This window comes from Trichechus manatus, unplaced genomic scaffold (assembly GCF_000243295.1).
Source record: "Trichechus manatus latirostris isolate Lorelei unplaced genomic scaffold, TriManLat1.0 scaffold00010, whole genome shotgun sequence".
Classification (NCBI taxonomy): Eukaryota; Metazoa; Chordata; class Mammalia; order Sirenia; family Trichechidae; genus Trichechus; species Trichechus manatus.
In genome coordinates this window covers 27,485,254-27,512,799 of record NW_004443946.1, presented here as the reverse complement: position 1 = coordinate 27,512,799, position 27,546 = coordinate 27,485,254, and the positions used below count along the sequence as shown (strand labels likewise).

At 37.8% G+C, this 27,546-nt stretch overlaps 2 protein-coding genes across 7 annotated transcripts in view; one reads left to right on the top strand and one right to left on the bottom strand.

Moving 5' to 3' along the window:
* Nucleotides 1-8,401: 8,401 nt before the first annotated feature.
* FCF1 (FCF1 rRNA-processing protein) lies at nucleotides 8,402-23,585 on the bottom strand. Its single transcript, XM_004371042.2, has 8 exons — nucleotides 23,538-23,585; nucleotides 23,168-23,235; nucleotides 21,957-22,028; nucleotides 20,843-20,991; nucleotides 15,846-15,918; nucleotides 11,083-11,170; nucleotides 9,376-9,470; nucleotides 8,402-8,745 (listed from the first exon to the last, which is right to left on the bottom strand). Exons 1-8 carry the CDS (start codon nucleotides 23,538-23,540, stop codon nucleotides 8,697-8,699), a joined length of 597 nt encoding a protein of 198 aa, XP_004371099.2. The 5' UTR covers nucleotides 23,541-23,585; the 3' UTR covers nucleotides 8,402-8,696.
* Nucleotides 23,586-23,661: 76 nt separating this feature from the next.
* The window catches only part of AREL1 (apoptosis resistant E3 ubiquitin protein ligase 1), a 42,749-nt gene continuing 38,864 nt past the window's right edge, over nucleotides 23,662-27,546 (top strand). For 3 of the 6 annotated variants that reach the window (XR_002823120.1, XM_023726390.1, XM_004371041.2), the window contains exon 1: nucleotides 23,663-23,811. The gene's annotated coding sequence lies outside the window, so the exon portion shown is untranslated. Of the gene's footprint in view, nucleotides 23,812-27,546 lie in introns of all 6 variants that reach the window. The other 3 variants (XR_002823121.1, XM_023726388.1, XM_023726387.1) reach the window with 2 other exon arrangements.

Genomic DNA, 27,546 nt, shown 5'->3' with positions numbered 1-27,546 from the left:
CATGTTATCAGGAGGGATCAGTCCCTGGAGAAGGATATCATGCTTGGTAAAATAGATGGTCAGCAAAAAAGAAGAAGACCCTCAAAAAAGAGGACTGACACAGTGGCTGCAACAATGGGCTCAAACATAGCCAACGATTGTGAGGATGGCACAGGATGGGGCAGTGTTTCATTCTGTTGTACATAGGATTGCTAAAAGTCAGAACCAACTCAATAGCACTTAACAACAACAGTATCCCACTGTATGAATGTACCACAATTTGTTTATGTACTTGTCTTGTTGAGGAAAGCTTGGGTTTTTTCATTTTTGCCTATTATGGAAAAGATAATATGAACATTGATACACAAGTCTTTGTGTGGACGTATGCTTTTACTTCTCTTGGGTAGATACTTAAGAATGGAATTGTTGGGTCATATGTTAAGTATATTCTCTTTATTGCCAACTGTTCTGTTGTCATTCTGTTTAAGGTGTGTCACAATTATCAAGAACTACAAGATTTTTAAAATATCCAATCTGAGCATTTGTCTTTTAATAAGGGAATTTTAACTAGTCACATTCATCATGACTACTGTATGTTTGGATTTATTTCTACCATCTTACTTTATGTTTTATATTTATCATTTTCTTCTTCCCTCCCCCATCTGCACTTTTTTCCTTTTAGTTTTTTTTTTAATTGAATAATGAAATATACAGATTTCCAGTGCTGCAGTTTAATGCATTTTGACAAATTCTTTTTTTAAAATTGAGTTTCCCTTTTTCCATTTCTTCTCTCTGTTGGTTTAGGAGACAAACATTCTATATTAGCTAGAATTAAATTTGAGTATATAATTAAAGTACAACCCAGGTAAGCTTTCCCAGTGTGATGGCAAATATGGTTACTCAATTTCAAAGTTTATATTACCTAATAGTTCTCCCACAGAAAAAGGGAGCAACATTTTTTTTTATAGTTCCAGTAAAGCTGTGGTTAAGACAGTTGGGTTTGACTTCGCTCACCCCGTTTAAAATAATCACTTTGGCAAAGGGAATGAGGAGATTCTGATTGGGCCAGCCAGTAGCATATGCCCACTCATATCACAGGGTAGGGAAGGAGTGAGTCACAATCCAGGCCGATGATACTGGTTTTCCTTAAGAAGTCTGTTACAAGAGAATGGGGGGAGAGGAGGTAGGGGAAGGGAAAGCATTGTTTTCAGACCTTTTTCTACCCATTTATATATGAATGTTCCTGTATATTTTTGTGGTTAAAAAAAATTTAAAACATTACTACATTGTACCTAATTGCTCAACAATTTGATTCTTTCTCTTAACATTATGCCATCGTTATTTCCATATAAATAATATAGCTCTACCTCATTCTTTTTAAATGCTCATGACATTGCACAGTATAGACATAGCATAGTTAAGATCCTTTTGATGGGCATTTAGGTTTTCTATTTTTTTCTTTGTTATAAACATCTTTCTATATGCTTCCTTCTGCCCATGTGTGTCTCTTTACACATTTATATCACACTGTCCATGCTGAGGTATTTTAAAGTATATCACCTATACGGTGCCTATAAATAACAAAAAAGTAGAATTGAGTTCACAGGGTACCTACAATTTATATTTTAATGGATCCTGCCAAATTGCCATCTGAATGGTTATACCTACTTGCACCCCTATCAGCACTATGTGAGTACCCATTTCCCCACACCCTGCCACCACTTGTATATGTATATATGCTGGACTAATTACTTTTGTGTGTGGCCTTTATAGCCATGGTCTTGTAACTCCCACCCAGGTGACTAATAGGGTAATTGTGGCCTACTAAGAAGATTGGTCAGTTTTGCCCTAAAAGGGAGCCAACTCCCGAGAAGAGGAGAGGAGCCCACCACCACCAAGGAAGGAGAGACCAGCAGGAGGGACCCCAGCAGCGGAGACCCGGCAGCAGGAGATGGCATGGTAGCCTTTGGGCAGAGAAAGCTGAGTGCCTTTGGGCAGAGACTGAGGGTCAGGGAGAGGCATGCCTACGGGCACTGCTGGTGAGAGGCTCTCCTGAGGGAAGAACTGTATCCTGAGTGTTCTTGAGCCTGAACTGTAACTGCTACTTCCCTAATAAACCCCATAATTGTGAATATGGTCTGTGAGTTCTGGGTAGCCATTGCAATGAATTATTGAACCCAGTAGAGAGTGCTGTGGGAGGGACGGTTGGTGTCAGAATTGGTAGAGATGGCAGAGGGAGGAGGCTTGTCTGGCCTCCACCTCATAGGAATCAGCCTTGGGTTGTTGATCTTGGTTCTCCTTCTCCCTTGTGGGGTTAGAGGTCAGACACTGCCCCTACACCGTTCTTACAGTATATTAAACAATCTGCTGGTCAGTCACTTGTCTTAATCATTTTTGGGGGAGTGTCTTGCACAGAAATCTATAATTTTAGTATATTCAAACTTATCAATTTTTTCTTTGTGGCTTTTACATTCCTCTTATTTAAGGTTTTCTCTACTCAAAGGTTATAAACACAAGTTTTCTATGTTTTTCCCCCCAATAGTTCCTTAGCTTAAATAAAAAACTGGGTCTTTGATCCACTTGGAATATATTCTCATGAATGGTGTGAAGTAGGAATCTATTTTTTCAAATTGATAATCAACTTGCCCTTATTATAATGATTGCTAACATTTACTGAATAACCCTTGTGCCAGGTACTGTTCAACATAATCTCACCCTATTGGGGTTGTTTGAGGATTAAACAAAACATTTTAAAGAAGAGGCAAGTGAACCACCAAACGGTTATTTGGCTTGCCCAATTCAAAGACATTAGTTGGTGGAATCAGGATTATAACCCTAGCAGAATGAATCCATGTTATTTAGCCTTCTAACATAATTTCCTTTTCACATAAATTTGAAATACCATCTTTGTAAAATATACAAAATTCCCATAAATACATAAGTTTATTTATGGACTTTCTACTCTGTTTCAATGATCTGTCTACTTTTATACATTATCTTGGGTTCATTTAACAAATCTAATCTTATGTTATCCACTCCATTTAAAAATGTGTTGTGGTAAAAATACACGTAACAAAACATACGTCATCTCAACAATTTCTACGTATACAATTCACTGACATTGACTACATTCTTGAAGTTGTACAACCATTCTCACCATCCTTTTCCAAATCTTTCTACCACCATTTATATAAACTCAATGCCCCAGAGCAAAAACTCGTGTTTTTCCCCACCCTCCCATCCCTGGTAAACACTAATAATCTTTGTTTTCTATATATTTGCTTATTTTGTATAAGTGAGATCATGCATTACTTGTCTTTTTGTGACTGACTTATTTCGTTCAGCATTTTAAGGATCATCCATGTAGTGGCATGCATCAGGACTTCGTCTCTCTTTATGGCTGAATAGTATTCCATTAAGGAGCCCTGGTGGCGTAGTGGGGTTAAGCGCTTGGCTGCTAACAGAAAGGTTGGCAGTTCGAACTCACCAGCTGCTCTGTGGGAGAAAGATGTGGCGGTTCTACTCTGTCCTACAGGGTTACTATGAGTCAGAATCTAATTGAATTGAAGGCAGTGGATTTGGTTTTTTTAGTATTCCGTTGTGTGTCTATATTACACTTTGTTTATCCATTCATCTATTGATGGACATTTTGGTTGTTTCTATCTTTTGGCTATGGTGACACCCCGCTTAAAATTTTAATAACTCCTATTGACCACATAATCAAGTCCAAACCCTTTAGAATACCGTACAAGACCCCCTCCCTCCTACCTCTGGAGCCTCTGATGTGGGTACAGACCCCTTCTCCCCATTATATCCCATGTTCTAGTCATAAAAACTTTCTGGCAGTTACCTGAACAGGACAAGCACACTTCATGAAACATTCGTGTCTCCATGTCTTTGTTCGTATTGCTTCCTATGCCTCATCTTCTTTGCCTCATTTACTGGGCAAGCAACTACTCATTTTTTTTAAAAAATTTTTTCCCATACAAAAATTTATACATGCATTGTTATGTGACCCTAATTGCTCTCCCCATACTGTGACAGCACACTCCTCCTTTCCATCCAATTCCCCATGTCCATTCAACCGGCTCCTAACCCTCTCTGCCCTCCCATCTGACCTCCAGACAGAAGCTGCCCATTTAGTCTCCTGTATCGACTTGAGCTAAGAAGCACACTCCTCAAGAATATCACTTTATGTCCCACAGTCCAGTCCAATCCCTGTCTGAAGAGTTGGTCTCGGAAATTGTTTTAGTTCTGGGCTGATAGAGAACCCAGGGGCCATGCTTTCCCGGGTGCCTCCAGTCTCAGTCAGACCATTAAGTCTGGTCTTCTTACTAGAATTTGAGTTCTGCACCCCACCTTTCTCCTGCTCCATCAGGGACTGTCTGTTGTGTTCCCTGTCAGGGCGGTCATTGGTGGTAGCCAGGCACCATCTAGTTCTGGTGTCAGGCTGATGAAGTCTCTGGTTTATGTGGCCCTTTCTGTCTCCTGGGCTACTACTTTCCTTGTGTCTTTGGTGTTCTTCATTCTCCGTTACTCCAGGTGGGTGGGACCAATTGATGCATCTTAGATGGCCGCTTGCAAATCTTTTAAGACCCCAGACACCACTCACCAGAGTAGGATGCAGAACATTTTCTTATTAAGCTTTGTTATACCAATTGACCTAGATGTCCCCTGAAAGCATGGTCCTCCGACCCCTACGCCTGCTACTCTGTCCCTCAAAGTGTTTGATTGTATTCAGGAAACTTCTTAGCTCTGCTTTACTCCAGTTGTGCTGACTTTCTCTGTAGTGCAGTGCCGTCCTTCTCGTCACCTAAGATAACTCTTTTCTACTATCTAGTTAGTAAATAACCCTCTCCCTCCCTCCCCACCCTTATAACCATCAAAGAATCTTTTCTTCTGTGTTTAAACCTTTCCTTGAGTTCTTATAGTAGTGGTCTTATACAGTATTTGTCCTTCTGTGACTGACTAAATTCACTCAGCATAACGACCTCCAGCTTCCTCCATGTCATGTTTCACGGCTTCATCATTGTTCTTTATCGTTGCATAGTATTTCGTTGTGTGGATATACCATAATTTGTTTATCCATTCGTTTGTTGATGGGCACCTAGGTTGTTTCCATCTTTTTGCTATTGTGAACAGTGCTGCAATGAACATGGGTGTGCATATATTTATTTGTGTGATGGCTCTTACTTCTCTAGGATATATTCCAAAGAGCAGGATAGCTGCATCATATGGTACTTCTATTTCTAGCTTTTTAAAGCAGCACCAAATTGATTTCCAAAGTGGTTGTACCATTTTACATTCCCACCAACAGTGTATAAGTGTTCCAGTTTTTCCACAACCTCTCCAATATTTATTATTTTGTGTTTTTTGGGTTAATGCTGGCCTTGTTGGGGTGAGATGATATCTCATTGTAGTTTTGATCTGCATTTCTCTAATGGCTAATGATCGTGAGCATTCTTCATGTGTCTGTTAGCCGCCTGAATATCTTCTTTGGCGAAATGCCTGTTCATATCCTTTGCCCATTTTTAAATTGGGTTATTTGTCTTTTTGTTGCAGAGGTTTTGCAGTATCTTGTAGATTTTAGAGATGAGATGCCAATAGGATTTGTCATAGCCAAATTTTTTTTCCCAGTCTGTAGATTGTGTTTTTACTCTTTTGATGAAGTCTTTTGATGAGCATAAGTGTTTGATTTTTAGGACCTCCCATTTATCTGGTCTCTCTGCTGCTTGTGCATTGTTACTTATGGTTTGTATTGTGTTTATACCATACATTAGGGCTCCTAGTGTTGTCCCTATTTTTTCTTCCATGATCTTTATCATTTTCGATTCTATATTTAAGTCTTTGATCCATTTTGAAGTTAGTTTTTGAGCATGGTGTGAGGTATGGGTCTTGTTTCAGTTTTTGCAGATGGATATACAGTTATGCCAGCACCATTTGTTAAAGAGATTGTCTTTTCCCCAATTAACAGACTTTAGGCTTTTGTCAAAAATCAGCTGCTCATAGGTGGATGAATTTATGTCTGGATTCTCAATTCTGTTCCACTGGTCTATGTATCTGCTGTTGTACCAGTACCAGGCTGTTCTGACTACCATGGCAGTATAAGTTCTAAAATCAGGTAGTGTGAGGCCTCCCACTTCGTTCTTCTTCTTGAGTAATGCTTTACTTATTCAGGGCCTCTTCCCTTTCCATATGAAGGTGGTGATTTGTTTCTCCATCTCATTAAAAAATGCCAGTGGAATTTGGATTGGGATTGCATTGTATCTGTAGATCGCTTTGGGTAGAATTGACATTTTCATAATGTTGAGTCTACTTATCCATGAGCAAGGTATGTTTTTCTACTTATGCAGGTCTCTTTTGGTTTCTTGCAGTAGTGTCTTGTAGTTTTCATTGTATAGATCTTTTATGTCTCTGGTTAGATTTATTGCTAAGTATTTTTCCTAGGGGGCTATTATAAATGGTATTGATTTGGTGATTTCCTCTTTGAGGTTCTCTTTGTTGGTGTAAAGGAATCCAATTGATTTTTGTATGTTCATCTTGTATCTTGAGACTCTGCTTAAATCTATTAGTTCCAGTAGTTTTCTTGTGAATTCTTTGGGGTTTTCTGTGTATAAGATCATATCATCTGCAAACAGAGATACTTTGACTTCTTCCCTACCAATTTGGATGCCCTTTCTTTCTTTTTCTAGCCTAATTGCTCTGGCTAGAACCTCCAGCACAATGTTGAATAAGAATGGTGATAAAGGGCATCCTTGTCTGGTTCCCGTTCTCAAGGGGAGTGCTTTCAAAGTCTCTCCATTTAGGATATTAGCTGTTGGCTTTGTATAAATGCCCTTTACTGAGGAATTTCCCTTCTATTCCTATTTTGTTTCGTTTTTATCATGAATGGGTGCTGGACTTTTGTCAAATGTCTGTTCTGCATCGATTGATAAGATCATGTGGTTCTTGTCTTTTGTTTTATTTATGTGATGGATTACACTGATTGTTTTTCTAATGTTGAACCATCCCTGCACACCTGATATGAATCCTACTTGATCAGGGTGAATTTTTTTTTGATATGTTGCTGAACTCTATTGGCTAGAGTTTTGTTGAGGATTTTTGCGTCAATGTTCATGAGGGACACTGGTCTGTAATTTTCTTTTTTTGGGTGTCTTTACCTGGTTTTGGTGTCAGGGTTATGCTGGCTTCACAGAATGAGTCTGGGAGTATTTCATCCTTTTCTATGCTCTGAAATACCTTTAGTAGTTAGTGGTGTTAACTCTTCTCTGAAAGTTTGGTAGAATTCTCCACTGAAGCCATCTGGGCCAGGGCTTTTTTTTGTTGGGAGTTTTTTAATTACCTTTTCACTCTCTTCTTTTGTTACAGGTTTATTTAGTTCTTCTACCTCTGTTTGTGTTAGTTTAGGTAGGTAGTGAGTTTCCAGAAATCTATTTCCTCTATGTTTTCAAATTTGTTAGAGTACAATTTTTCATAGTATTCTGTTATGATTCTTTTAATTTCAGTTGGGTCTGTTGTGATATCACCCATCTCATTCTTTATATGGGTTATCTGCTTCCTCTCCCGTTTTTCTTTTGTCAGTCTGGCCAATGGTTTATCAATTTTGTTGATCTTTTCAAAGAACCAGCTTTTGGTCTTGTTAACTCTTTCAGTTGTTTTTCTATTCTCTATTCCATTTAACTCTGCTCTAATTCTTATTATTTCCTCTTACTCATTTTTTAAAGATTAACTTAAACACCACTTGCTAACTTAAACATCACTTCCTTCCCCATCATGGATTGAACTGTGTCCCCCAAAAATATCTGTCAACTTGGCTAGGTCATGATTCCCAGTATTATATGACTATCTACCATTTTTATAATCTGATGTGATTTCCCTATGTGTTGTAAATGCTATCACTATGATGTAATAAGATGAATTAGCGGCAGTTATATTGATGAGGTCTACAAGATTAGATAGTGTCTTAAGCCAATCTCTTTTGAGATATAAAAGAGAGAAGTGAGCAGAGAGACACGGGGACCTTGTACCACCAGGAAAGCAGCACTGGGAGCAGAACGCGTCCGTTGGACCTGAGATTCCTGTGCTGAGATGCTCCCAGACAAAGGGAAGACTGATGACAAGCACCTTCTTCTGGAGCCAACAGAGAGAGAAGGGCTTCCCCTGGAGCCAGTGCCCTGAATTTGGACTTGTAGCATACTAGACTGTAAGAGAATAAATTTCTCTGTTAAAGCCACCTGCTTGTGGTATTTGTTATAGCAGCACTAGCTAACCAATATAGTCCGCATCCCAACCAAGCAGAAAGAAATCGTTCTTTCTTCCTTTATGTGATACTTTCACCCTAGTACCACTCTTTTACTATATTTATTCATTTCCGTGTTTTTCTCCCTCACCGTAATATGTGTCTTGAGGGCAGGAATATATCTTTTTTTTTTTGAGAGCAGAACTGTATCTTATTAAGCAGTTAGTATAGACTTAATAACTATTTGTTGGGTAAATGAGTATAAAACAAAGCTGATAAAATTATGTGAGCAACCATCTGAGCATCTGATTTATTAAAAAAAGCAGTAATTTTTAAAATGAGATAAAATATTTTTGAAACAGCATCAAAAAGTAAGTACACTTAACCACACTCAATTAGCCATACAATAGCCTGTTTAATGAGCTGGAAACACAGAAAGTCAACTGAAGGAAGGCAGAGGAACTTTGTCTTGTCAGAATCAAAATCGAGGGGCTCCATAGTCATCTGGCATCCGCTCAATATTGTACCTGATCAGGACACAAAATTAACACTGGAAAGAACCAAATGCAGAGTGCAAAACTCACCTACCAACCCATCCTTCACTTATTACAACTCTTTCTCCCCACTATGAATCTTTTTTGTCAGTAGGAACATTTTAGAGGGAAATCATAATGAATGACTATAATATGATTTTATCTTTATTCTTCAAAGTCACAAAGTTAGCAAATAGAGGGCCAGGATCTGAGTCCAGGTAAATTCAGCTCCTTAGCCCATATTCTTCTCACTACATTGTGCTCTCCCCAAACTGAAAAGCTGGATAATAATGGTCTGTGGACTGACATGGAAATATTCACGAAGGAAAAAGAGCGGCTTTCCAGATGAGGTGCTAATCACATGCACCATGCTTTCAAAAAAGATTTCTGGCCAAAAAGATCAGCTTGATTTAGATTACTACTTTGTACTTAAAGCAACACATCTATTTCTTCTAGTAATCTTACTGTAACAATTTGTTCTTGCTACTTTGTCTCATTTCTTCTAATATAACTATGTAAACATTTGACACAATAATCTCTTTCAATTCTTTCTCCAACCTGACCTCATTTTTAATTGATACCAACTATATACTTTTAATCACTTCACCCAAAGACATTTCTCACCTATGGTTAGAAATGTACATGATAGGAACTCCAGGGATCTTCCGGATTCTCCGCTTAAGGTCCCGGTCAACCGTGGCTACAATGTAACACTTGTGCTGTAAGAGACACACACAGAGTGTTCACACTTGAAACTCATTAAGTCTACTTAGTGACTACTGCTTATTTGGCATAACTACTAAACTAATCTGAAGAATCATTCATTTTCACAGTAAACAGCAAAAGAAAGGATAGAGCAATTGGCTGAGTAGCTACTAAGGGCTAAGATCTTACATTTATAAAACATATAACAAGTCGCCAGGGCTGAATGTAGCCCTAAGAATTTTGAGAAGAAGGCAGAAAAACTAATTATTTAAAAGCTGTAAACTATTTTCTGTCTCATGAGTGGAAAGGACTTACTTGCACATTTGGGACAGCCAATTTCTTAGTTTTAGGAAAACGTCCGGAAAGACTCTATGCAAATTCAGAGTAAGCGCCTTAGACTGGTGGGCACAGCTCTTTCCTTTCTCTGAATCTCATGGCTTGGGCATTACTGAGGCCTCCTAGTGGTAGAGGTAGGCTACACCCTAGGCTATAGAGCCAGAAGAGGATTTCATGACAAGTTTAAGCCTGGCAGCTCTGAAAGCAGTAACATTTAGTTGCAAGCTGGAAGCTATTTTGTGTTTTACTTTACTTCTTCCAACATACCTAAGTCTTCAGTTGAGCTTATAAAGAGTTGCAGCCTGGTGTCAACTGTGCCATGGGAAATTAAGGGAAATGCTTGCCCCACCCACAGGATCAAGTAGTTAAAGGGATAGCAGTGTGATCACCATATGAAGATGACTATCTTCAGCATGGCGGCATTGGTGGCTCACTGGTAGAATTCTCCCCTTCCATGTGGGAGACCTGGGTTCGAGTTCCAACCAATGCACCCCATGCACAGCCACCACCCCTGCTAGTGGAGGTTTGAGTGTTGCTATGACTCAATGACAACGGGGTTTTTTTTTTTCTTGGTATGATGCTGAACAGGTTTCAGCAGAACTTCCAGAGGAAGAAGAAAGGCCTGGTGATCTACTTCTGAAAATCAGTCAATGAAAATCCTATGGATCACAACAGTCTGATCCCTCACTGATCATGGGCATGGCATAGGACTAGGCAGCGTTTTGTTCCATTGTGCATGGGGCTGCCATGAGTTGGGGGCCGATTCAATGGCAGCTAACAGCAATCTTCAGCAGAGAGGGGCTCAGATAAGGGCAATCAGTAGCAGTTCTTGCAGTGCTTGACAAGGAAGGCAGACAGAAGAATTAAAAACCTAATTGTTTTAGGGTACATGTGAGACAGCACCCCGGGAGACTCTCAGATTTAATTGAGAAACACTTTTGGGATTAGGCATGGTAGAGAGGGACATTACTGCTGCATGGGGAGTAAACGGAACCTTATTTTAGGTTCACAGGGAGGTGGGCTCTGATACATTGCTGGGATTTGAAACCAATGTTTCCTTCCCAAGTCTGTGCTCTTTCCATTATGGTAATAGTGTAAATTTTCAATCTACTTACTTTCTCTAGTAAATGAGGGTCCCAATGCTTCCTATGAAGAGATCCTTCATATAAATATACATTTAAAAGAAACCATTTATATTCCGAAATACATTACTGACTATCAACACTCAGGAGATACCAGTTGTTTCTTTTTCTTTCTACTACAGAGTAAAAGTGTTAGAACTTACGTTACCTGAGTTACTCTCTGTACTAAGCAGTCATCTGCATAGGTTCCTTTGTGTGTGCATGGTAATCGTTCAAATCTTGGATCCTTGGCAATCCTGTAAGGTTATAAAAGTGGATTAAAGAAAGCACTCAGGCAACTGAATAGCTTTCTGAGTCTCAATCAGTGAAATAAAAGTAACATGATCAATGTGGAGATGTTAAGGCACCTCTGCCCTCCTGAAGCTTATACTCTCATTGGGAAGATGACTCATTGGGAAGGGAATTAAAGTTTGCTGATGGCAGCTGGTGTGCCATAGGTCATTTAATTTTCACGAAACTCTGAGCTATTACATTCCTATTTTACAGAAGAGGAAGCAGATTCAGAGAAACTAATTACTGTGTTCAAAGCCACAGACTGGGAAAAGCCTGGATTCAAAACCAAATCAATGTTAACCCAAGCACTTCACTTTTAGGAAGTTCAGTTGTCTTACACAAATGTACTACAAGGATATAGGTACGAGCATGGCCATAATAGTGAAAAGCTGTAGATAATTGAAACAGCCACCAGCAGAATAAAAGTTAAATATATTTTGGTGCACTTATTCTATATATTCTCATAAAAGAGAGAGAGAGAGCTGTACGGACTGACATGGAAGGACCTATAATAAACTATGGAATAAACAAAGCAAGTCACTGAACAACATATAATATGATTCAATTAAGAAAACATAAATTCCTCTGATTTTCCTTTCTCTAGATTTGCATTTGCACAGAAAATGTCTGGGAAAATAAATACTGCATTTTTTTTCCGGAAATAACCATGCCCACACATAATTTGCATAGTGTGCTTTGGAAAATAACTGTGAAGGGGTCGCGAGGTTGGCAAAAAAACGTATAATGCACGTGTTATTTGCGTAAAATACAGTACTAAACATTCTCTCCTATAGAGTTGCTATGAGTCAGAATTGAATTGATGACAACAGGTTTTTTTTTTTTGTTTTTGGTTTTTCAGTTGTCACTCTTGCAGTAGGAGAAGGGACAAAGTGTGAATGTGGAGGGGGGACATATACTTTTCATTGTATATACATGTTCATATTGTTTGCCATAAAAAATTCAAACATACATTACTTTTATATACATTTGAAAAAGAAAAACCCTAAGTCTGTGATTCCTAGAGCCATGCTAGATTTTAAGATGATGACTCATCAAAACAAGTAAGGTAGCACCTAATGCCAAGTACAATAAAAATAATCCATATCATAATAGTTCAGAGCAAGCATTGGGTATATTTAGGAAAAATTACATGTCGATGAGAGCAAATGAAGATGAAAGAACGCTCCAAGCAAAGTAAGGGCAGGCATGTTCCAAACAGGGCACTAACCTTCTATAAAATGGTTTGGTGGCGTTCAAGAAAGAGGAAAGAGTACCTCTTTCTGGCTGGGACAAGAGTGTTAGTGGAGAAAGAGAGTGAAATAGGGCTGGAAAAGCAGGCTGAGGAAGGACTGGGAGAGTCTACCAGACTGAGCTGCATGATGCAGGTGATAGAGAGTCATTAAACATTTCTGAGTGACAGAGTGAAATGAGCAAAACTGTGTCTAGATTAAGCAGACTGTGGTGAGGAGGATATACTAGAAGGAAAATGACTGTTTGCTGAAAACTAGGTAGGCACTAGTCTAGGACTTCGCTCTTTTGGTTATTGCTTTCACTCCTGAAATCATGGATCGTACAATCTCTGTGAGCTCTTTCCTAGAAACATACTAACGTGTATCTTCTCTATTTTAAAAATGGGGGTGGGGGTGGGGGAGGAACCTTCCTTTGACTTACACCCCCTCCAGCTAACATCCCATTTCTCTGGTCTCTTCACAGTCAATCTTGGTGCTTCCACTTGGTGCCTCTATTTTCTTCCCTCCTACTCTTTATTTTTATTTAAAACAATGGTCCCCTTTCTCCCTTTAAGTTAAAGTATTTCAGGTATACAAAAAAGTATAAAGAATAAGTAAAGATGAACACCTTGCACTCACCACCTAGTCAAAGAAATAAAACATTAGAAGTAAAACAAAGCCCCCTTTCCAATCCTAATCTCTTTCCACTTCCCACAAGTAACTATCACCCTAAATTTGGTATTTATCATTTCCTCACATTTTACTACATATGTGAGATTATGTATGTACACATCTGTAAAATGTAGCATTGTTTTGCATGTTTTAAACTTTAGATAAATTACATCCTCCAAATATGCTCTTGAGTTTTTTGTTTGTTCCACATTGTTTTTGAGAACCTTCCACAATTTATCCATTCTCTTCTTAATTTGGCTGTTTACAATTTTTTGCTATTACATAGATAAGAGAATTCCAATACAATCTCCAATAGATTGGAATTTTCTATGGCAGTCCCTTTCCACCAGAACCCACAATATACAGTATGTACATACATACACAGTGAAATATATATATACTATACATAAATAAAATGTATGTATGAATATATAAAGCTGAAACAGGCTTTGTGCAACAGTACTCAATCTTTACTACACGCAATGCATGCTGATATTTTAGTTTATTCTACTTCATTTAAAAAAACAAAAAACTGGTTGTGACCCAGTAAATTGATCTTACAACTTATGGATTGTGACCTCCAGGTTGAAAGACACAGTGTTATAAAAATATGGCTGACCTCGATTTTATCAGATATTGCCAAATTGCTCTCCAAAGTGACTGTCCAATTTACACCCTTAGCAACTGAGTAGGAGAATTCTCAATACTCCATAGGCTCGCCTATTCTTGGCACTGTCAAACAGACTTTAAAAATTTTTGCCAATCTGATGGGTTTGAAATGGTATTTCATTGTGAATTTAAGGATTATTTGTCTTTTTTTATAGATTTGAAGGAGTCTTTCATATATTTTTAATATAAATCCTTTGTTGATTATATGCATTACTAGTATCTTCTCACAGTCTGCGACTTGTCTTTTCACTTGGTTTATGGTCTCTTTTGTTATACAGAATTATATATTTCAATAGTCAGATTGATAAAAATTGATAAAAGTTTTCCAGTATGGTTTGAACTTTTTAAAAAATCCTTGCTTATCTCCAAATCATTAAGATATTCTCTAAATTTTCTACAAAAAGTTTAGATCTTTAATTTACTGAGAACTGATTTTTGTGTAATTTTATATCTTTCCACAGAGCTAAATGACAATTTAATAGCTTATCACTTTCCCACTGATCTAAGCAATGCTACCACTCTGATACATTAAGTTCCTATTTTGCTTTAAAAAATAGCTTTAATAAGTACAAGTAAAATATATTGAAATTCACTAATTATAAATATATACATAGTTCAATGAGAAATTTATACATCCATGTAACTGCCATCACAATTGAGATACACAACATTTCCATCATGACAAAAAGTTCCCTTATGACCCTTTGCAGCCAGTCCCCTTTTCCCACTCTTAAGTCTGGGCAACCACTAATCTGCATTGTATGACTATAGTTTTGCCTTTACTAGAATTTCATATAAATGAAATCACATACTACATAGTTTTCTGGTCTGGCTTCTTTTACTCAGCATAATGCTATAGAGATTCATCCATGTTGCTGTGTGCATATCAGCTGATTACTATTAACCGATTAGTTTTCTATGTGGTTATATCACAGTTTCTTTATCTATTCACCTGTTGATAGATATTTCAGTTGTTTCCAGGTTTTGGTTATTATGAATAATAAAAGCTGCTGTAAGCTTTGAATACAAGTCTTTGTGTGGACATACGTTTTCATTTATCTTGGATACTTGGAAAGAGAAATGCTGGGCAGTGATGAAAATGCTCCATTTCATGATTGTGTTGGTGGTTATCTGACTATATACATTTGCCAAAACTCAACTATTATACATTTAAAATTGGTGAATCTTATAGTATGTAAATTATACCTCCACAAAGGTGACCAAAAAAAATCCATTGGTCTATCTTTTCCCAATTGGTCTATTTTGCACTTTGAATGGATCTTTTACCCATGCATAAGTTTCTAGTATCATGCATTAATCATTTTGAAAATGTTGATTCAATCAGTTATATAGATCTTTCAAATATTGACACATTTCATTATACAGTATAAAAAAAAAAATCACACTCATTAATATTGACCTCAACAGAAAAGTCTTTAAGTATTGGTAATGTGATAAGCTCATGGTAACAGATACATGTTTTCCAAAATTCTAATTTTTGCTGGAAAACTTATATTTTATCATTGGCAACAAATACAGTAAGCTGTTTTCCCTGAAGTGATAGGTTCACTTCATTAACTTTTGAGAAAATATCTGCCAAATAACAAAGCCTGAATAATCAGTGTTTGTCAGTTCTTCTTTCACATAAGAACGACATTTCATTTAAAAAAGCAGCTAGTTCATCTTGCAACTGAAACAAGGACACAAATGCTTTTCCTTGAGACAATCATCTTCCTTGGTATACAGCAGAAGTGATTTATGTGGACTTCACATTTCATCACGAAGAACACTGATGTGCACCCAAGGGTCAAGATTTAATAAAGTTAACAAATTTTACTGTTTCATCAAGGACATTCTTATGTGAAACCAGCATTTTTTAAAACTGTCAGAGGGTAGTAGTGAAGAATTTCAAATGTTTACTTTCTTAATCACAAATAGTTAACTAGTTTTGTAAGATTTTAGTTAATTTGGCCAGCCAAGAAATCTTTGGACAGCAAACAGATGCAAGAGGATCGAAAGAATCTTCAGTACACTAATCTGGAACAAATTCAGAATAGCTCCTTCCTACCTTAGAGCCACTCGATACTTCTGCCCCAATTTCTCAATTTCAGCCATTACACAGTCAGTTATACAAGGGATACCTGCCAAAGAATACATATTAGTAACAGAACTTGTGAAGAATTTGTTTTACTGTCTCTGAATTATATTCTGCTTGGAAGCTTTAAAAGACCCAGGAGACTTCTGGAATGATAGCAGAATAAGCACACTGAAATGCACTGAGATGAACAATAAGAACCAGAGGAGAAGAAAACCCTACTTATAAAGAAACTGGAGAACTGCGTCAACCTCACACCACAGATTCCAAAAACTATTTGTCATAAACAATGGCATTCAGAGAGTCAACCTGCATCTATCTCCCCTAATCTTGAGCAGAGTGTAGACTTAAAAACATAAGTTAGACAGTCCAGAAGGGCCCTTCTAACAATCCACTCTTAATTTGGAGAAGGACCGTGTGAGTGGAGGAAACGTTCCAACTACCAGTGCCCATCTTCATACTCTGGTTTTGAATCAAGACATCCATGAAGGAGCCTGGCTTGCACAGAGAGACGGCAGGAATGGGGCAGAGTGGGGTCACTAGTATTTGAAGATAGCTGTCTCTGCATGACAATAAGCCTGAGCCCAGGGTAGGGTATCAGATATTATAGAAAATTGTTTGGAAACCATATCCAAATTTAGGCTCCAGATGAAATTTCAGGCTAAGCAGAGATTACAAATCACCGATATCTGGTATTCCTACTTAAGTTCTAAACTTGTACCCAGGTAAACAGGAAAGATCAAATCACCCATTCTATTCATGCAGACCCAGATAGAACCTACTCTTCCAAAGATTAAAACGTGAAACAAAAGAAACAATGAAAGTAACTAGAAAACCAAAGGAAAGGACAGTAAATTTGATCATATAAAAAAAAATTTCTATTTGACAACTATCAAACAAAAAGCCATAATAGTTTGTTTATTGTGATGGGAAATTTGGCAATGACTATGGGTGGTGGTTGCACAACATGATTAATTAATATCACTAAGTTGTACACCTGAAAAATCTTGAATTGACAAATACTGTATTTTATACACACAAACACATACACACATATTTATAACAGTTAAAAAAAAGCCCTAATAAAGTAAAAAACTAAAGTGGGAAAATATTTCAGTACATTTGTCAAAAGGCTAATCTTCTTAACATACAAAAAGCTTATAAAAATAGCTTACAATTATGTGCTATTTTCCAGGCACTGTATTAAGTACTTTACAAGGATTATCGAATTGAATCTTCACTACACCATTAGATATGCATTATTATTATTATGATAATTCACATCTTACAGATGAGGAACCTGAGGCACAAAGAGGTTAAGTAACCAGAGAGCTTAATGGTGAAGCTAAGATTTGAACCAAGTCTGTCAGGCTCTACAGACTGGGCTCTTAACCACTCTGCTACATTTTAGTTCACAGAAGAGGACATATAAACGGTCAATGAGCATCAAGAAGCTCAACCTCATTCCTAATTAAAGAGATAAAAATTGAAACAAGATTTCATTTTCTACCTATTAGAATGGCAAAGATTAAGGAGATGGAAAAACTCAATATTGAATAAACAGGCATTCTCATACCCAGTCAGAAGGTGTATAAATCGGTGTTTAACTATTTGAGGGCAATTTTGCAATATCTATTAAAATGAAAAACATACATACCCCTTGATATTGTAATATAGCTTCTAAAAATTATGTCTGAAAGAAATACTCACACCATTACACAGAGACGTTTACAAAGATAATCACTACAGCCTTGTTTATAATAGGGAAAAACTAGAAATAAACCAAATGTCTAACAGGAGATTGGCTTAAGAAAGTATATATTTAAATAATGGAATAATATGTAACTAAAAAAAAAGAATGAGGACCATCTACATATACTGGCATAGAAAAAACATTCAAGATATATTGTTCAATGTAAAATGCAACAAGAAATGGTTAAGTAAAATGTAGTATATTCACACAATGGAAAATTACTTGGCAATAAGAATAAATGAAGTACTGATACGTGCTATAATATGGACGAACCTTGAAAACACTGTCAAGTGAAAGAAGCCAGTTACAAAGGGCCACATATTGTATGACCCCATTTGTATGAAATGTCCAGAAGAGGCAAATCTAGAGACAGAAAATAGATTAGTGGTTGCCTAGGACTGGGAAGTATGAGAGGATTTGGGGCTGGTATTTAAGGGGTATGAGGCTTCTTTGTCAGGTAATGAAAATGTGCCAAAATTAATTGTGCTGACAAATACACAGTTCTGTAAATATACTAAAAGCCAATAAATTGTATAGTCTGCGACTTATATCTTAAAGCTGTTAAAAGGCATTATAAGGAACTTTCATTTTATATGCTAGATATATATGTTTTTAACCAATAGATCAATACTTTTGTAAGGTAGAAAATAAGAAAGTTTAAATTAAAATATAATGCCCAGAAGAAAAAGCAGTTGTAAAATGGAGGTAAAGTTATGGAGTCAGGGGGCAACATATGCCTTGTTTGAGAGGAGCAATTTCAGAGCCATGCAGTAGTGAAACAGGAAAAGGCTTCCAACTGAGTAAAGAAGTAGGCCTAGGATCACTATAAGGAAAGGGAAAGTAACAGGCAACATGCTGACATACAGAAGAGAAAGCTGATGGAAAGCTAACTACCCTTCTTTGTTGGACTACCAGGTAGAAATGGAAGGACCAAACACACCGCCGTTGAGTCATTTCTGACTCATAGTGACCCCACAGGCTTTCCAAGGCTGTAAATCTCTACGGAAGCAGACTGCCACATCTTTCTCCCGCAGAGCCCCTGGTTTCGAACCACCGACCTTTCAGTTAGCAGTCCATAGCTTTAACCACTGTGCCACCAGAGCTGCTTATGGAAGGGACCAGGGGCTACAAAAAGGTCAAAGACCATCTTCAAGGCAAGAGGAAGATAAAGGCCTTTTTTTTAGATATAAAAGCAAGCAAACAAAATGTGGCACATACATACAATGGAATATTATCACTCAGCCATAAACAAAGTCTTGATACATGTTACAACATGGATAAACCTTGAAAACATTATGCTAAGTGAAATAAGTCAGTCACAAAAGGACAAATATTATGATTCCACTTATATGAAATAGCTAGAATAGGCAAGTGTATACAGACTGAATATTTTAGTGCTTACCAGGGGCGGTGTCAGGGGAGGAGGAGGAAAGGAGGACTTACTGCTTAGCGATATTGCGCTTCTGTTAAGGGTGATGGAAAAATTTGGGAACAGACAATAGTAATGATTGAAAAACATGAACCTAACTAATATCACTGAATTGTATATGTAAGCAGTGTTGAATTAGCAAATTAAAAAGAAAGCAAAGCAAACAATTAAACGAGCGGAGTAAATCTGTACTGTACTGGAATGTTTTTTCAACCTTTGCTTTGAGGTGTTATGCTACATAACCAAGCCAGTCTCACTGGTGTCGAGTCGATTCTAACTAATAGCAACCCTATACGACAGAGTAGAACTGACCCATAGGGTTTCCAAGGAGCTGCTGGTGGATTTGTACTGCTGACCTTTTGGTTAGCAGACGAGCTCTTAACCACTGTGCCACCAGCTTATTTTTAGAAAAGGCACAGTGATTGAACTACACATTATAGCTCTATTCTAAGATATTCATACCTAAAAAAAAGCTTAACTATTGGACTAAAGCTATCCTAAACAGCCACCACCTAGATACTAGTGATAGCATTACAGAGTCAAAGAAACAATTCGTCTCCAAGGGGCCAAGGACGAATCCTCCATCCGTTTAATTTACAAATATGTCACAGCATTCCTGGAGAAGCAGCTCAGATATCTGTAAGAAACATCACGGGGAATACAAAGAGCCTACCAAGTTTAGTGTCCTCCCACATACAAGGCCACCCAAGGCCCACAGAGGCACAGCAGCCCCCCAACTTCAGACTATTCTGTATCACTTCTGAAAGAACTTTTAAAAATTAAAGTATTATATGACATAGCTTAAAAAAAGAAGGTCTGTAGGAAAAACTGTTCCCTGACTATTCCTCACCCCATCAGTCCTGATCCTTAGAGACGACTATTTTACTTCATTAGCTGTTCTCTCACCTTGACAGTCCTTCGTATCTTGATACACCTCCCTGACCCCCATCTTCCCATCTTGCTAGATTTAGTAAATTAACAAATAACATTTAAATTACTATCACTAAGTGTTGTTGACTTTACAATATCCTTTAAAGACTAAGGAGGGAAGCACAATATTTTCCTTTGACTGCAATAATTTACCCTTTATGGCAGAGTATAAGCCAAACTTTCATTTGTACCTTTAACCAGATGACTGGAAAGTACATAAATATAAATCCACTACACAATGTAACAGATTTATTAGGAAGTTATTCTCTTATACATGGCCTAAATTTTCTCTTTCCTGCCCATCATATGAAGGAAGATCATATGAAGGAGGGGAGACCCAAATATACGAGGAAAATTTGTGAATGGCAAAACGCATACTTATGTGTAAATAAACTACCTCAGATCCTTCGTGGTACCAATAAACACCAAACTGAAAAAAGTTAGGGTTCGTTGATCATCATCCAACTATAGGTTCTGTGATCTTAAATAACAAAATCTCTTATTTAGCTTTTCCACACTGGACTGGAATAAAGAATGTTTCCTCCTTAATTTAAAAGAACATGTCTATTCTAAAACAGAAAATTCTCCTCCTGTGTTCAAAACTAATGTCCATAACGAAGATGAAAGCACTGTAAGTGTTTTCTGAATTGTGGAAGTTTAATCACTCCCAGTCAAATTTGTACTCTATTTCAATTCATTGAAAATGGTGATTGCTACTGTGAGCAAATTAAATGGCCAGCAATTCAATTAACTAGAACCTCACTCCCCCTCTATTCATGTATTTGGATACATACAATTAACTAACAGAATTAACCATTCTGTACAAATGTCACAGAAATGTGAAAGCATGATACTCACACTTGGCATACAGACAGTCCATCATTGACTGCACTAGGTCCAGTTTGGCTTTAATGGAGAAGTTGATAAAGTTGGTATCAACCAGGATGTGGTAAGGTGGGCCCAACTGTGTGTTATATTGGAAGAACAAGCAGGAGGGATGTTGGGGGCTGAAGGAAAAAGAAAACAAGGACACAAAGTAATGTCTACATTGATACTCTGGTATTAACAACAACAAAAATAAATCTCTGTTTAAGACAGTTTGCTATAGGTTAAAATCCCCTTTCCTTGTTCACTGAAAATAAATCCTAAAAAGAAAAGTGAGAAAGTAACAGGATACCTCAAACTCAGTTCCACTATTATACTTCACAACTTCAAAAATGCAATTATCCAAACCCGGCTCTTCCTCTAGCCAAAGTAGAACAGCCACGAGCATAGGGAGGTAGAATATAGCTATCGTGATTAGAATGATACTACAGTAAGTTTGCCATTCTCACAGGATCCTAAAATGGTTATATGAAATGTGATATAGGAGAACAGCTATCCAGAGTTAGAATTATGTACTATAGCTAGGCCTACTTCTTAGATAAAAGCCCAAGATGTCTAGGTTGAATATGGCAGTAGTCCCAAATGCTAGTCCATGGACCAATGTCCACCTATGACGATATATCCATCTGCAATCCAGGGCAAAATGAGAGGATAAGGAAAATGTGGTGAAGTTTTCATAAAGTTAAATTATTTATTTAAAAGGAATGACCTTTATTTTGAAATTACGTCCTTATTTTTTTGGTGATATATTCTGTCTTTTATAAAATGCTGATGTGTTAAAAAAAACAAAGACAATTATTTCTTTTAAAAGATTCCTGGCAAAGGAAAAAAAAAAACCCTAAAAATCCTAGATTATAACCCCAGGATTTTAGGAAGAATTTTACTACTCCGTGACATCCAAAGACTTTCAAACTGTTGGAATCAGGATATGCTCATCGATACTACTTTCATTTGCATAGTTGTGCTAGACTTACTCACGAATGACTAAACAAATCAGCTCAGGGAAAGACTTGGTTACTATGAGGTGTATAGTCTCAGAATGTCTCTTCTAGTTTGAAAGGAAAACCTGAAATTCTTGATTACTCACACTTCTCTTTCCTTGAGTGCGCTGGGATCTTTTTTTTCTTTCTTTTTAGGTTTTAATCTATCCTTTTCTTTACTAGGAAGAAAATGTAAGTTAAATCCAAGGGAGAAGAAAAATAAAACATAGCAGTTATAATTTCATTCAAAAATCAAGTTACTTTTTTTTTGTCTACAGAGGAAATTCTACTTTGTGACTTCCCTATGTTAATATCAATGTACACTTTCTGAGCACAAATAACTCAAGTGGGAGGTATCCTGGAAGTATCATAATTAATCAGAAAAACAATGAAAATTTAAAATCTCTAGCCAATAATCCATAAAAACTGTAAATGGGTAAATAAATATTGATTATATTATCCTTTCTTTCTTAGTTAGAAGCTATCAAACCAAGGATCAAAATCCACTTCCAAGCAGTCTGCAAACAGTCTGACATTTATCTTCTGCAGACTCAGGTGTTTCAACAGTAGGGAAAACGGTTTTCCAGTATGCCCTTATAAAAGGTTAAAACGTAACAACACAGATATTATACACTTTAATCTTTAACTAGAAGAAAATATTATTAATATCTTTTCTAAAAATTATACAATAAATTCATTACTAAAGGCTCAGAATATAATTTAAAAACTCTGAATGTTCTAATGACCATTCTCGTTTTCAGTCTCTTAAACACAATGAAGATAGGTCCTCATTAATAACTTTGCCCACTCTTCCCTCAAGTTGGAAAATTGTTTACGTGCTCATTATGATAGGAAGTATCATTCCACTCTCTTCTTCCACAGTGATTTGGACTCTTATTAAGATTTATAAGATGGAAGCATTTGGGAGCTTCTCATTCTCTTTCAAAAATCTTTTGAGTGTCAGGTGTTGGAGACACAAGACAAACTTAGTCTCTGACTTACCTTTCAACAACGACAACAATCTTTTCTGGGGAATGTAAAAGCAAGTGCGTAAAGATAATTCTACATACTTCACAGAACTGTTGCGAGGTTTAACTCTTAAATGGTAGAAAAGCACATAACAACGATGGGACAAAGTGAACGCTTAAGTTTTTCAATTCCATTCTCTTCCCGAGTATAACCACTCAGCAGCTAAGTGACTGCTATATACCTACCTACTATCCCATGATATACAAACCCAAGGCACAGTAATATTAAAAGTAAGTGACTCCTATCTCTCTGGCCAGCTTTACGAACCCAATTGATTCCAGACACTCACAGCCTCTGATCTCTGAGACTAAGCATTCGCTTCATGGTCGCATACTTCCTTGTTTTCTTTTGCTTCCCCTTGAAACAGAAAATCAGAGTTAAAGAGTTGGAAATACACTGAATTTTCTCGAGTCCCTTCTTTTTTCTTGCGCATTCTTCCCCTCTTCCCTAAAATACCCAGCCCCTCTTTCCCTCCCTGTCCGAACCTGGCTCACTCCCCACTACCTAGAGCATCACAGGCACCGCTCGCTCTTAAACTAAGACTTGAATGAAAATCTGTAAAGGTGAACGTGGGGGAAATTTGGCCAAAGGCTCACTCGCCATCAATCTCCGCTCAAAAACTTAGTCTCACAATCTCCCTTTTCGGACTTTCCTCTCACCATGATCACACCGCACTCCACTTCTTTCTTCCGCAATCAATGTGGGCGCGACACTTTTACGTCACCGTATGCTGCTTCCGGCAAAGGATAGCCCGGAAGCGGAAGCCACTTTCAGAAACAGAAAAACGCCGAACGGGTTCTCGACCAGTGTGGAGATCTAGCTGTTCCCGGGTGTTTCCGGGGGAGGGTTGAGGGCCAGCGTTCTGCTTGGTGCTGCTGCTGCCTCCCAGGGCGGCAGAGCTGGGACTTCGCCGCGCTTCAACCCCTAGGCCGGGTAACGTTTCTCTTCTCCACTCTTGCAGCTTGGGACAGAGCCCCAAAGACCTGTACCTAAAGTTCCAGAGAGAGGACAAGGGTCGTAGGAACGAAATCCTGGATTGCCCAGTAGTTTTGGGAAACATTTTTCTCAGCCTGCAGCGGTGGGGCTTCGTGTAGGTAGGCAGACGATTCTTCCTGAGTAAATACCCTGTATTGGTCTCGGTGGCGAGAGAGGTGAAGCAGCGCTTGAGGGCCTTTTTTAGATTATTGCTAAAAAATTGGGAACATAAGCCTGCAGGTATTACTAGTTACCAAACCAGTAGAAAGGTGGCATTTATTGTGAAGCCTTGGTGTGTCATCCTTAAAGGAAAAGGGAAAGTACCTACGATATACTCCGATGATTCTTAATCTTTTGGGGATAACATACACCTTGAAAGTTTGTGGAAAGCCAGGGACGACTCTTTAAAAAAAAAAAAAAGGCGCACACACAGTTTGTCATACAGTTTTGAGAGTCGTGGATTCTGAAGCCCGTCTGCAGACCCTCTGGGCGTCTGTCTGTGAACCTCAGGTTAAGAACCTTATCCTGGATACTGTACTTGACGCTTCATTTATGTTTCCTCTTTGACCTTCACAGTAACTTAGTGAAGTAAGTACACTCGTTTTACGTAAGGGGAAGCTGAGGCCCAGACCTTATTCAGGGATCTGTTTGATTCCAAAGCCTGTACTTTTCTTACTGTACTATGCCATCCCTGGAATCCAAAATAGCTACCAGGTTTAAAAAAATGACCATTGCATAACCTTTACTGTGAAACAGTATAGTGATCAACATGAACTTTGGAGCCAAACTTCTTGTTAGGTGCTGTCTGACTCATGGCGACCTCGTGTGTGCAGAGTAGAACTGTTCCATAGAGTTTTCAAGACTGTGACGTTTCGGAAGCAGATCACCAGGCCTTTCTTTCAATACGCCTTTCGGTTAGTAGTCCAGCACTTAATCGTTTTCACCACCCAGGGACCTATGGAGCCAGATTACTGGCATTAAAATCCCTGCTCTGCCTCTTACTAGCTGTGTAATATTGGGTGAGTTAATCTATCTGTGCCTCAGTTTCTTCATCTGTAAAATGGAGAAAATAATAATAGTATATGTCTCGCAAAGATGTTATTACTACTAAATGGGTTAAAATGTAACATCTGTAGAACAGTGCCTGCTACAAAGTAAACCTTATAAATGTTTTCTCTTATTTTTATTATGTGTTTTCCAACACACAGTAGGTGGTAAAATTAGAACTTTATGCTTATTGTTGTATTTTAATATAGTTGCTTTATTTTAGAACTCGAATGTGTTGATAACCTCAGAAACTTATTTAAGTTTTAAGGTCTTGAAAAGCTCAACTGCAGGGTGTTTTTTTGTAGTTTTCTTCTTCTCCTTTCTCTTTTAGGCATTCATGCGTTTAAATAAGTTTGTAGTTCACATATCTGACTCTTCTAGGCTTTGAATTTTTAACGTTGAAATATTGTTTAGTTGTTGTTGTTAGGTGCTGTTGAGTGGGTTCCGACTCATAGCAACCCTGTGTACAGCAGAATGAAACACTGCCCGGTCCTGCGCCATCATCGCAGTCATTGCTGTGTTTGAGCCCATGGTTGTAGGCACTGTGTCCATGCATCTCGTTGAGGGTCTGAGCTTTCTTCTTGAAGCATCTACAGATGCTGTATGTGGCTCCTGCCACATTTGATGTCACTTGAAGTTCCTCATCTTTTCAGAACAGTTTGTCTCTGCCAAGCTGTCATTCACGGGTAGAGCTGACAGTGATCATTTTTTTGATATGCAGAGCATTAGAACCTCTTGGTGATTAGGCAATAAGTTTTTTAAGTAAACATGGTCTTTTTTTTTTTTTAACATTTGGAGACTGATTAGTTTTATATATAGGTTAAGGGGGAAAATTGCATATAATTGACTAGTAATTTTGCATTTAAATTCAGGTACTCACAGAAAGACAGTCTCGTGGTAATGTGTGCCCTGAATTTTGGAACCCATGAACAATAAATTAAAACAGAACAAAGCAAAAGACAGGCAGTTTATAATTTCTATTCTGAGAATTTTCTCATTTACTTGATTGTTAATACTTGATAGAGAGTTAAATTAGTGTAGGAACACAGTGGAAGATGAGAACGTATTTAGAAAAATGCATTTTTGTTGCATTGTAATTTTATTGCAATCTGAAATTCTTATAGCCTAAGATTACAGTACTCAAATACTTTAGCGTGCTTTGATGGGAGTGGGATTGAAGAAGGTGGTGTTACTTTGTGTTGGGTGGAAGTAGAAAGTAATTGCTTTCTACAACTAGTAATTACTTTCAAGTACATACTTGTGAAAAGAAATGATTTTAGACCTTCTCATCAGTCAAGAGGGTTGTTTTGTATTTTTCTGCAGTCTTGAAGAGAGAATTGCTAAAGGTATTTGACCCCCAGTTTGAACACATAATTGGACTTCATTCCCTGCAGTAACTGGTCTATCTTATTTATTTAAGCTGATAACAAATTTCTATATAAAATTATTATCTCTAACGAAAGATTTCTCGTGAAATACTTTACATTTCGTTAGAGAGTTATAGGTAGTCACTTTTATGGCCATCAAGGGAAAAAAAATTAATTCAGAGATATTTTCTCCATTTTCAAGTTAGAGTTTTCATGTTTATTTGTAAGACACATATGATATAACTTTTATTTTCCTGCAAATGTTGTTGTGTGCCATTGAGTCAATTCCGACTCATAGCAATGCTATAGGACAGAGTAGTACTGCTGCATAGGGTTTTGTCTTATCTAGTGCTGCTATAACAGAAATACCACAAGTCAGTGGCTTTAACAAAGAGAAATTTATTCTCTCACAGTCTAGGAGGCTCTAAGTCCAAATTCAGGGTGCCAGCTTCAGGGGAAGGCTTTATCTCTTTGTCAGCTCTGGGGGAAGGTCCTTGTCATCAATCTTCCCCTGTCTAGGAGCTTCTCAGCCCAGGGACCCTGGGTCCAAAGGATGCATTCCCCTCCTGGTTCTTCATTCTCGGTGACTTGAGGTCCCCCTCCTCTCTGCTTGATTCTCTCCTTTATGTCTCAAAAGAAATTGACTCTAGATACAACCTAATCCTATACATTGAGTCCTGCCTCATTAGCATAATTGTCTATAATCCTGCCGCATTAACATCATAGAGGTTAGGATTTACAACACATGGGATAATCACAGCAAATCACAAAATGGTGGACAGCCACACAATACTGGGAATCACGGGCCAGTCAAGTTGACACACATTTTGGGGGGACATAATTCAATCCATAACAGGTTTCCTATGCTGTAATCTTTACGGGAGCAGGTAGCCAGGTCTTTTCTCCTGCAGAGCCACTGTTGGGTTCGAACCACTGACCTTTTAGTTAGTAGCCGAGCACTTAACCATTGTGCTGCCAGGGTTCCTTCTACAAACATTAGTTGCTGTTAATTATTTTTCAATTAATTTGACTGCCCCCTAAATGTGGTAGCATGATATATAGCATGCTTTGCTCCTGTAAGTTGGTACTGAGTCAACGGCAGTGGGTTTGGTTTTTGGTTTCTGCTCCTAAGGCCTTAATAATTGGTTTGTAGGGCACCTCAGAGGTAGATTATTGCTGCATGTTCATTCATTCAGAAAGCAGTTACTGAGGGCCTGTCCTGTCCTAGGCAGTGTGCTTGTTATTCTTCAAGAGCTCAGTCTTCTTTTTTTTTTTTTTT

Excerpts from the sequence above, each read along its gene's own strand:
- FCF1 (XM_004371042.2), bottom strand. Across the intron at positions 22,029-23,167 it reads AGTCTCAGAGATCAGAGGCT|TAAAGAAAAGGATAGATTAA; the intron begins GTGAGTGTCTGG and ends TTTTCTTCCTAG. Across the intron at positions 11,171-15,845 it reads AAGTATCGAGTGGCTCTAAG|GATTGCCAAGGATCCAAGAT; the intron begins GTAGGAAGGAGC and ends ATAACCTTACAG.